This window comes from Acinonyx jubatus, chromosome A3 (assembly GCF_027475565.1).
Source record: "Acinonyx jubatus isolate Ajub_Pintada_27869175 chromosome A3, VMU_Ajub_asm_v1.0, whole genome shotgun sequence".
Taxonomy (NCBI): Eukaryota; Metazoa; Chordata; class Mammalia; order Carnivora; family Felidae; genus Acinonyx; species Acinonyx jubatus.
In genome coordinates, this window is record NC_069388.1 from 51,008,485 (window position 1) to 51,020,673 (window position 12,189).

Consider the following 12,189-nt stretch of genomic DNA (forward strand, 5'->3'; position numbering starts at 1 on the left):
CATGATCTCATGGTCAAGATCTCACAGTGGTGAGACTGTGCCCTGCATCAGGCTCTGGACTGGGCATGGAACCTGCTTAAGATTCTCTCTCTCTCCCTCTGCCCCTACCTACCCCCATCTCTCTCAAGAAAAATATATTCTTCCTCCTTTGATTTGAAGTCTACACAAAAGGAAAATATCCAGTTGTTTTGAAGGTCATTATAAAAATAACTACCTCCTTGAGCATAAACGCAATTTTATTCATGGGTACTTTTGCTACTGTCTGAAAAATAAATAAAATATGGTTGGTCTCAAATGTTGTTTTATATATCTTAATTTTTTTTTATAAAGGAAATTCCTTAGGACCCCAAATCTGAAATTAAAACTGTTTCTGGTAACTTTTCACTCTTGGCTCAAGAGTAGTTTGGAGTCTGCCTGTAAATGTTGATTTCAGAGGACACTTCCAAAAGCCTATCTGTTTAGCAAGAGAGAGCTCAATATTTTCACTAAACCTCATAAAATTTGTAACAATTCAAACTCTGAAGCCTTTAAATTCTGTCTTTAAATCCAATCAATTCAAAATTGATACAATTATACATACCTAAGAGACACCTGACATAGTAAGGAATAAAATCTAATAATGTTAGCATCAATAATGGTCCTTTAATGCTACTATTCTCTTCAAAAGTTAATGAAAGAGTTGATAATTTTCAAGTAAATGTTTCCCTCCCAAAGTATAGCTCCTGTAGTATATATAGCTGGCTGTAAGACAAACAGACTTACAGAAGTTTAAAAAAGCGTTCCTGATAATTGTTTCCCTGTCAAATTTAAATACAGAACTTAAAACAAACTCTAAAAATGAAGTTATAGAAAAAAGAGCAATAACACACAGCATGTAAATATCCCTCTCACCATCTAGTTGAAATATTCAAATACTTAAGTCATGAGTCCATAAACAAACTTAAGTACTATAGAGTAAACGTAATAAAAAGAAAAGGAAGTCTCTCTTTACTGCAGCCTCCTGTCAGCACTAAAACAGGAACACTTCATCTCAGAAACAAAATCTAAACCCTTCACAGTTAGCATAATATTTTAACATATGGCTTAATGTTGCAGGGACTTTTTAGAACCTAAAAATCTAAAAACAATTCTTAATAGCTGTAACAAAAACTAAAATGAGGCAAATTAAGTCTGAAAACAAAACAAAACACCCTAACCTTTTAGTTAAAATGGTCTCCAGATTTTTGATGTCCTTCCTTCCTAGGTTACATTCAATAGTTTCTGCATTCCTTTGCTCAACCATTTCAATAACAAAGAATGCTCTATGAACACCCCCCAACCCCCACTCAAAACATCACAAACTAATCTCACCACCAAAATTCAAAGAAAAACTCCACAGAAACATGTTCTAATAAGCCAAAGCAATCTATCTTTAAACTAAGGGGGAAAAATCAATTGTTTCCAAATATTACTTTGATGATTATATAATTTTGAAAGACAGCACGGCAGTTTTGGGGAACAGCTAAAACAACTTACAGGATTCGTGAAGAAATGGAAAAATGAGTTCTAGTTTTGCACAGTTCCAATCCAGCACAATCTGGGGGTAGTGTTCAATCTTTAATTACAGACTGAGAGGTTTCAGTGGAACCTCTTCAAAGTGTATTCCCCACTGCTGCATCCACTGAGGCAGGAATCTCGCCGCAATCACTAGGTGTCTTGACCTCCAGCCAACCATGACTTTGCACTCACCTTAGCTCTTCCTCCGGTAACCCATTTAGTCTCACACTATCGGGGCGATCTCGTCTTCTCCGGTAGAGACCTGAGTGGGACAGCTCTTTAAGCTGTAATGCAGTCATACTTCTCTCTACACATCAGTTATTGACAGTCTGAAGCATTTATGCCGAGCAGCGTGGCTGCTAGGGCTCAGAACGAACGTGTCTCTTGCCGGGACTTTAGTACACCTGACCAGAGTTGGAAACCTCCAGGCAAGCCGGGCTAAGCACAGCTTCCTGTTTCTCTGTTGGTACACACCCTCCTCAGCAAGGCCTGGCCTGCCTTATCTCTGGGCCTTGCACCTTGGGGGAGGGGGTGGGGGGAGGTGTCAGGGACCTGGGTCTCACGTGTTTACTAATAAGCAAAGTTTAATTGTTATGAATAATCACACCAATTCCTTTATAAATCTTTCCAGCATCATTCTGAATTAAAATTAGGCTAAAAAGCTCCAGTAGGGTAATGACTAAAGGGTCCTGCCCTATTTTATTTGCCAGGAAATGCACGAAGACTCCACAAGCAGCTGTCAGTATAAAGAAGTGCCTGGTCATCAAGAGTTCTTTGGGATATTTTCCTTAAAAAAAAAAAAAAAGGCACAATTGTGAGGGAAACAGTGCAATTCCTCCCTTTCCCCATTCTATCTGAAATCCTTTTTAGAAAGGAAGTGTCTTTTCCCCCCTAGATGTTACTCAAAAATTCATAACTGAAAGGAACATGTTTTCTTCTATCAACCTCCATTCAGTGATTTTCTAAATCTGTAACTACCTATTCTAAAAATTCCCTCTCATCAAATATGCACCTCAGTGTAATCAACACTGTCTGCCTAAAGGTGTTTTGGGTGCCTATGCAGCCCTAGCAGATGCACATTTGACACCAGATGGTGACAAAGATAGAAAGGGGCTCTGTTTTAGTGTGTGTGGGGTATAGGTGAGTGTTTGCAAGAGGGGTTCGCAAAAAATGGAGGACAAATAACATGGAGCAAGTCTTTACTGTTACAGTTCCAAATGATGTTAGTGCAACAGCATGCAGGATTGTAGCCTCCAGTTTTGATTCAGTTCCACTCAGTATACAGCACTGTCTCACAGATACAGGCTAGAGCCTTGGCAACTTCTTAGCCAATAGTTTGACTTTATGGTTTCCATAATTTCTCCTTGAGTGATCTGTATCAACCTCCTTCCCTTCTAGAATCCCCTCAACAAGAGCATATAGAAATGTCTCTGAAACTTCTTTGTGCATCAAGGGTTAAAGAATTAACATATTCCCCTGAGAGTATCTATATTATAAATACAAATATTAAGGCACCCACAAGGAAGAGGGGGGTCCATATCTTACTCCTTCACTCAGGACACGCAGATGTTAGCTCCCTTCAGGGCCACAATTGTCACCTTGGCTCCACCACCCCAGCGGAAAACAGACAACTTACAGCTGCCATCAAAATGTAACATACATTTTTTAATTATTTTTTTTAATGTTTATTTTTGAGAAAGAGACAGAGTGTGAGTAGGGGAGGAACAGAGAGAGGGAGACACAGAATCCAAAGCAGGCTCTAGGCTCCAAGCTGTCAGCACAGAGCCTGACACAGGGCTTGAACTCAAGAACCACGTGATCATGACCTGAGCCGAAGTTGGACACTCAACCTACTGAGCCATCCAGGCGCCGCCAAAATGTAACATACTTTTTTTTTTTTTTGAAAGAGAGCACAAGCAGGGGAAGGGAAGAGAAAGAGAGGGAGAGAGAGAGAATCCTAAGCAGGCTCCACACTGTCAGAGCAGAGCCCAACACGGGGTTCAAACCCACGAACTGAGAGATCATGACCTGAGCTGAAACAAAGGGGCAGACACTTAACTGACTGAGCCACCCAGGTGCCCCATAACACACACTTTTAAAGATTCAAGGAAGAAATTACTAATTTTGTTGTTAACACTAGATTTAAATAGTTGTGAAACATGTAAAAGAATCAAGTGACGAATGTTATCTCTTTCAAAAAGGGTAATACTGGAGGCCTCTGGGGAACTTGGGGACAGTAGCAGAAGAAAGCCTTTCTATTACCGAATTCTGTTCAGAACTTTGGATATTCTGCCTATTCAAAAATAAATAAAAAATACATATGTCTTTACATATGCCTTTTGTACAAAGCCCTAGGATCCTACTGAGACCTAAAATACAGAAAAGGTTGAAGTTTACCATAACAAACATAAAATTAGGATTCCTAAAGTGTCTAATTCTCACAGTTTTGTCAAAACAGATGTGAAAAACAAATGAAGAGAAACAACCACCAATTCTGTTTCTTTTCACTCTAGGCATCACTCTAGATGCTTGATGAATACAATACAAATTAATATTATATTCACTACAAACACAGGGACCTTGACATTGTTTTTTCCTTTTTCAAGTTTTTATTTAAATTCCATTTAGTTAACATAGAGTGTAATATTACTTTCAAGAAAGCTCAACATTAAATAGGACTTGTTTCTATAGAAAGATATAAATAACAGAGTTTGATTTTTAAAAGAGCTTTAAAAAAAGTAATGCAGAATGCTGACAGGGAAAAAGTGCTTGGCAACTACTAAAGGTTAACGAGACAGGAAACACCTAACTGTGTAGGACGAATCCTGTATTTGATGAGTCTAAGGTTAAAGGATGTGAACAGAAAAAAAAAAGTTCCCAAGCTATATAACAAACAAACTGAAACAGTTCTTGCTCTCTGACTTTTAAAATGGTTGTAATGAGGGGTGCCTGGGTGGCTCAGTTGGTTAACCATCGGACTTCAGTTCAGGTCATGATCTTGCGGTTCGTGAGTTAGAGCCCCACATCCAGCTCTCTGCTGTCAGCACAGAGCCTGCTTCTGATCCTTTGTCCCCTACCACACTCTGGTGCCCCTCCCCCGTGTTCATTCATTCTCGTTTTCCCTCTCCCTCTCTTTCTCCCCCCCTCAACCTCTCCCAAAAAATAAATAAGTACTTAAAAAAAATTTATAAAATGGTTGTAATGACAAATAGGAATTTCAGTAAATGAATGCTTAAGGCCTAACGAAATTGTCACAACCAAGTAAAACTAAATTCTGGGGCTGAAGGTAAAGCTTTCTCACATTGTCTCTAGCACCCCTTCGGATGTGCTCTCAGATTTTATTGAGCTATAAGTAGAACCAGCACTACAATACACACTGGGAACCCACACAATTTCTGAATAGGAAATTCACAAATGCCACAAAACACACCATTGACCAAGCAGCGCACGGGATAGCCAGATTATCAACTCCTCTCCTCACAATGGTGTTCCTGAACTTCATTCAGCACCAAGGGAGGGAGAACCCACCCCTGGAACACACAACAGGGCGGTGTCAGCAAAAGTGGCCTCATGTCTTCATCTTTTTTTTGTTAACTTTTATACTTTTCCATAGAAACAGAGCTCTCAGTTGTGCCCTCTGTTGACAGCACAGAGGGAGGCCTGTGCCAGTGCATTTTCTGTGGGTCTCTATAGAGGGAAATAGTTCATTCTGCACTCCAAACAATCTCTGAGGGCCAATGAGGAATACTCCTCTCTCATACTCCTATACAGCATCACTCACCTGGGATTCTGCCTCTTCTCAGAGGCTTCCAGGCATCAAGTGTTCACTACCAGGCAGCACTCCAGAACTCCCAGAGCTTTCCTCAGCCCCCATGCCCAGTGGTTGTTAAGGAGCAACAGCTCACAAAAGTTGTTAAGGTGAAGCATCTTCTATCCCACTTTCAATACAGTACAGTTGGGCTGTGAACCTGATTACAACTTTTGTTCACTTGTCTCCAAACTGTTAGGTTCTCTTTGAATCTGTACTTTGACTCCTGGCATAATTAGATATCTGTTCCAGCTTAACGTCATCAGAATAGCTGATAATATCTTTTATAAATTTAAGCCCTTTATTGAGATGACTAAATACAAAGTTCTACAGAGCCTCACACAAGGTCCTGTTCTGCCAGGCTAACATCCAACCCAGTGGTTTTTCACCTTTCAGAAGGTCAGGAACCTTTTATGAACCTGACAAAAGTTAATGACTCAGAAAATGCATGTGAACACAAAGTTTTATTGTCATTTCAGGGAAACAATAGATTCTTCAGAAGCCAACAGATGGACTTTACCTTGGATCTTCTGATTTGCACTGATCTTCCCCTTCTCTGGAAACCTGCAACACCACGGTGTAGGACTTTGGATCTCATTTGTTCAATAAGTTTTCACTCAGTGTTCTGCACTGGGCTAGGCACTGTTTCAGAAGAGTTCCTTTGTCTCCCCTTAATGTCTCCGAACCAATCTTTCTTCCACTTATCTTACCCTCTTCCAATCTATCCTCCAAATTTCAAAGTGCTCTTTAAAATTTTTTTTGTTTCTTTATTTTTGAGAGAGAGAGAGAGAGAGAGAGAGAGCGAGCAGGGGAGGGACAGACAGAGAGGAAGAAGGAGAATCCCAAGCAGGCTGGATTTCATGAACCATGAGATCACGACCTGAGCTGAAATCAAGTTAGATGCTTAACCAACTGAGCCATCCAGGTGTCCTGTCAAAGTGATACATAAAATATCATGTATTGATCCTGCTGAAAAACTCTTGAATGGCTCACTGCCATGGGGCGCCAAGTGAACCCTGCTGAGCCCATGCCCTCCCACACTTGCAATGAATTCCGGGAGGTTCCCAGGACAGGCATCACTTCCTCTCACCTCCTGGCCTTTCCACATGCAGCTTTATAAGACTAGAAGATGGACCAACTCCTAATCATCCCACTACAACTCAGTGCAAGGATCATCACTTATAAGAAGCATTTCTAGACCCTAAGCACCCACAGTTACCTTTCTGTTGTTCCCAGAGTGCCTTCCCCTGGCAACTGTGCTTCTGTCCTCATAATCACACAGCCTCACAACAGGTTGCTTCTCTACCCACCTCTCCCCTTAGCATAACAGGTCTGTGAGGGTAGTAATGTATCAGATCATTTACAACTGTGTCCACAAGACCAGATACATGGTAGACGTTTGCATTATTTAAATAAGTTCTTTGATTTAGTGGTTCAACCAACTGATTTTGACAGCCTAATCACTTTACAGTGCTACTTGTGAGATTTTGAAACTTTTTTTTTTTTGCATTTGACATTCAACATTACCTAAATGAAATTTTTAAAAGGCACACCTATTCTATACTTTTACAAAAATTTACTTTCTTGGTGATACTGTAAAAAGTCAAAAGCTTTTGTAGAGTTGAACAGTACCTCCCACGGTATAAACACTTCCCACTTGGGACTGGAATAAAAAAAAAAAATTTAGCCTAGATTTTTACCTATACCTGACATGATCTAGGTTTTCTAAGTTGAAGTATAATTCACATACAGTGTTAATACTAGGTTTGGGCGTACATATAATGACTCAACAATTCTATACATTACTCAGTGCTCATCATGATAAGTGTACTCCTATGACATAGTCCAGTTTTTAGTGTACTTGGTCTAAGTACTCCTTCAGGCACGAAAGGGTAAAGAAACCTAGTTAAACATCAAACTTCTAAAACTGATCATTAGTATTACTAAACTGTGAATCTTTCTCCTACACAGAAATAAGACAGCGACAAACCAGATTCCATGGCAGAGTTAAGTGGGCCTCATTAGCAGTAACTTTTGTACTAGCTACTAAGAGCCTGTAAACTGGCTGAGCAGTTGTACATTTCCAGGCCATTTATTTCCTTGTGTGACACATAATAAGAGAAAAATTTTATGTTTCGCAACTAATTTTGAACTTAATGAAAATGAATCCTTTTTAAAATTTTATCTTATGAATAATCATTTACAGGGGAAAGCAAACTCTCTAGTAAAGTAAGAATATCGTCCTTTCTCACTATGTCTAACACATTCATTTCCTAAATATTTATCAGCCCTGCTATCTCTCTAAATGAGACCTCTCTAGAGTGCTCTGGGCTATCAATATGCAGGAAGGACGCAGTACTGAAAAACAGATCTACTGCTTAAGAGTTCTAACTCTGACATGCCATCATAAGTAGGTTGAAGATGAAATTAACTAGAACAAAGAATATGGGAAGGCAGAATAAACTGCCTAAAAAACCAGGCCAGAGTCAAAAAAAAAAAAAATCACCAAAAAAACACGATGCCATTCATAAGGAGATGACGCCGCAACAAGTCCCTCTGAATTTTTTCCTTAATCAGCTTTTCTGTAACTCAAGCTGGACACACCTGAGTGGACAGCCTGACCTGTCATCAGAGGCTTGTGAGAACTTCACTGCATCATTCCGAGCCAGATACACACTGAAGTTTCTCTCATGACCAACAACATGAGGTCATCTACAGTACTTTGTTAGACAATTAAAGACTGTTCTCAAAAGATGCTGTCAAAATATGGTGAATTCTATTTCCAAAGGAATTTGAAATAAAATTTCAAGTAACTTATCCCATCCACATTTTGAAAGGGCTAAGTACAGGGTAAGTTGGTGTAAGGGTACAAGAAAGAAACCAGAAATATTCCATGTTTGTCAGCCTTCTTGCTATGCTTGACATATAAGCACACAGGAAGTCATTTCACTATGAAAATCCTCAATTTTTCCATTTAGAAACACAAGAAACCAAATTAGATGATATCACTGGTCTTTCCCCTATATTAAAAGGACTTGATTTTAAGAAAGGACCTGAGTAACATGATGTGCCAATGTCGACTAAGTTCTGACACAGCACACTTTACCCCTAATGACTGCATTAGTGAGAAATTCCATTGCTGAGTAAATTAGGAACACAAGGGTCAGGATTTATACATTAGCTCTTCAAAAAGTATTTCCTGGAGTCCTACCATATGTCAGATCCTCAGTGTAGAGGCAGGAACAGAGGAGAAAGATACTGAGCATCTTTGAACTTTTCTTGATTGTTCTTTCCCTGTATACTTTCTCTTTGGGTGAAAAGAACTATTCCAAAAGTAAGATCTAATGAGAATATAAAATGCCATGAAAAGGCATACTGATCATCCCAGCCCCAAAACACATCTGCTGCAAAACCAGAGAATCCTCCTCAACAGAGCCCTGAGACCATAGGGAAGGAATAAGGAAGTAGGTGTCTGCAGGAGGACTGCACTTTTCCTCTGGAGCATAAATTATTTTTTTAAATTTTTTTTTAACGTTTCTTTATTTTTGAGACAGAGAGAGACAAAGCATGAACGGGGGAGGGTCACGGAGAGGGAGACACAGAATCTGTAACAGGCTCCAGGCTCTGAGCTGTCAGCACAGAGCCTGACGTGGGGCTCGAACTCACGGACCGCGAGATCATGACCTGAGCCGAAGTCGGCCACTTAACCGACTGTGCCACCCAGTTGAGCATAAATTATAATGTTGGTACCTCATTTGATGTACTAAACATGTTTTTGGAAAACTGAGTGTAAGATTAAACTTTTTTAACAGAATAATTTTTAATTCTCTAAGGAAACTTGTTTTAAAAAGAAATCCTACTGGTAATATTTCAACAAAGGGAGCTTTTCTGAAAATAAAAATTTTCACACATTCAACCTAAGACATATGTTTTAATATAACTTTTTATAACATTGCTATAAATATTGTTTCTACTCTTTCTACTTGTCCACCTTATACCTCGATATGTGCTGAGCCTGTTTCTAAACTAAACTCTCATTTTAAAAAATCCAATAGGTGAAGTACTTGTGTGTGAGAGGAGGGAAGAAACAGTTATTTCCACATTCCAAGAGAGTCAGTCACGAGCCAGGAATTTTGATCTTCTGAGAACCTGGAAGAAGAAATACAGTTCTGCTCCCTGCCCTGGAATTCAAGAGGCGTGTCATAAAAAGTAAACCACAATACCTGCCTTACCCCAGTATAGGATTCATTACAACAGTTAGCACTGTCAACACATCAACTTTTATATCAAAACTGTTTTCACCAAGTTCTCAAAATATTTCCAGGTTCTGTATAAATTCTAATCTCAAAGGCAACATAAAAAAATTTGTGTTGCCTCATTTCTAATGTGTCATCTCTTCACTTACTGTTATTTTTTTCTCCCTAGCTCAGATAAAAGTTCAATACCATGACAAAAAAAGAATTTAAAATTTTAAGAAAGCTCTAAAGACATAATTATTTCAATAAGGACAATATTTCCTGCATAGTTTTACCATTTGAGAGTGATTGATGACAATTATTTGATACAAAAAGGTATTCACGATATAGTACTTTGTGAAAACAGAGTTGAGGACACTGCCCACTGCTTCCATTTTACATGAAAGACCACATATGTATACACCATGTATGTATGCACATCCACACATCCACAAACACCAGAGAGTCCGGAAGAGTATATACCTTCCAAAATATCTCTGGTTGGCAGTATTTGAAAAGATTCAAAATTATTTTTTCTTGTGGACTGTCTATATCTTCTAAGTTTTCTACAACAGAAAAATATAGTTCTATTTAATAAGGAACCAAAATTTAAAATGCTTGAGGTAACGAACAGAAAAATTAGGATCCATTATCCCATCTTCCAAAGGGATTTCTAATCAAATCAGGAAGAAAGGACACCTCAGAAACCCTCTATATAATGAAATATGGATGCATCCTCTAGAGTGGGTCGGGTTTGAGTGGGAACAGCAGTACAGAAGAGGATTTGGGGAGAGGTAAGTGGACGGCACTCCAGGTGGAGGAAACATCAGTGCAATGTGATTGAGAGATATGTCAAGAGGAAAGTGAGACTGACAGAGCAGTGGATCTTCTAAGCCAGGACCACAGCTTTCAAGGTAGCACAAAAAAAAAAAAGGAAAGCCATGTACAGAGGATCTCATTGCCCAAGTGTAAGATGAGGGTCCAGCTGAGACTGTTCATGGGAATGAGAAGGGGACAGGCACAGACAACATTACATCAGGACTGATGGGCAGGGCTCAGCAAAAGAGCACAGAAGAGTGTGCTATGACCGCCCCAAGGCAATCATTGCACACTGAGAGAGCCCCAAACATGTGGCAAGTCCTGCTCTAAGACCAGGGACCCACTGTCCTTGTGGGGCTTGCAGTCTACTGCTGGTACTAGTACTAATCATACAATCACACAAATACAGATTTAAAAACGTGTCAAATGATAGAAGAATAGGGTACCATGAGAATGCTTACAGCAAGGAGTGGGGAGGGATGGCAGGGAAACATTTTCTGAAATGGAAACATTACCCCCAAAAGCTGGGATCTGATACCCCGCAAACCCAAAAGGTATGAGGTCACTAAAGGCAAGAGGGCCCAAGGTGTGAGGAGCATTCGTGGAAACAGGGTCAGTTGATAGAGACCCAGGGCCAGGAGGAAAGGAAATCCCACCTTGTGGCTAAAGGGAAGTGCTGGCAGGTGAGGTGAGAGACAGGCAGTGGCATGGCATCTTTTAACCTAAGAGCGAAGGGAAGCCACCATACTGTTAAACAAGGGCCCAACAGGATCAAATCTGTTCCACAAAGATTGCTCTCACAGTGGCATGTGGGGAGGGTGGATTTTAAGGAGCAAGTGGGGACAATCATGGAGGCAGTGCAGGGAAGAGATAACAGCCTGAGCTATAGTGGTATGAGAGGAATTTAGGAGGTAATGGAGAGGCCGGGGTAGGAGAGGCAGTAAGCACTGACACTGTTAACATCTCCCCATATTCTGTTTGTGACGAAGCAATAACACTGACCTGGGGAAATACAGCAAGATCTGTACTTCATGTTCCTTTAATCTTGTTCACAGAGAGGCAGGCATTTTAAACCTACTTTGAATCTGATAAATAGTTTTTAGAGAGTGTTTACAAAAGAAAAAGCTGGGACACAAAAATGTTCACCTCACAAAGTTCAAAGTCGCCCAACTCTCTAATATGGTTGATCATTACTAACAACAGAGGGGTCTAAGTGCCTACCAAACACCCTGTACTTACTATCTAGTTTAATGTTCATCTCAGTCCTATGAGGTGTGTATCACTCTTCCTGTTTTGCAGATGAAGTTACGAAGTGTTAAAACAGTTAAATGTCTTTTCAAAATTTTATTTTATTTCTTCTTCTTCTTCTTCTTCTTCTTCTTCTTCTTCTTCTTCTTCTTCTTCTTCTTTTTTTTTTTTTTTAGAGACAGAGAGTGTGAGCCGGGGAGAGGGGCAGAAGGAGAGAGAGACAGAGAGAATCCACGCTCAGTGTAGAACCCCTTGTGGGGCTCGATCCCATGACACTGGGACCATGACCTGAACCAAAATCAAGAGTCGGATGCTCAAATGACTGAGTCACTTAGCACCCCAGTAGTTAAATGTCTTGACCGAACAACATAACCAATAAGGCAGATAATGTGGATCCCAACCCAAGTTTACCTGACTCAAATGTTCCTGTTTTAGCCAATGACTACACTGTCTCTGGGCCCCCAAATGCTCTCCTCACAGATCATCAAAAGGTCACTGTGAACTAGAACTGCCTTTCAATACTGATAAATCTAACCCAGGAAG

General features: G+C 39.9%; 1 protein-coding gene across 8 annotated transcripts in view; it reads right to left on the reverse strand.

Annotated features, from left to right (window-relative positions):
* Positions 1 to 12,189, reverse strand: part of LIMS1 (LIM zinc finger domain containing 1) — a 154,667-nt gene that overhangs the window by 65,835 nt on the left and 76,643 nt on the right. The window contains exon 1 of one of the 8 annotated variants that reach the window (XM_015074786.3): positions 1,729 to 4,583. The exons of 6 other annotated variants lie outside the window; for them this stretch is intronic. In XM_015074786.3, the coding sequence (XP_014930272.1) occupies positions 1,729 to 1,835 (107 nt within the window). In that variant the 5' untranslated portion in view covers positions 1,836 to 4,583. Of the gene's footprint in view, positions 1 to 1,728; positions 4,584 to 12,189 lie in introns of those variants that run through there. One more of the 8 variants, XM_015074787.3, reaches the window with a different exon arrangement.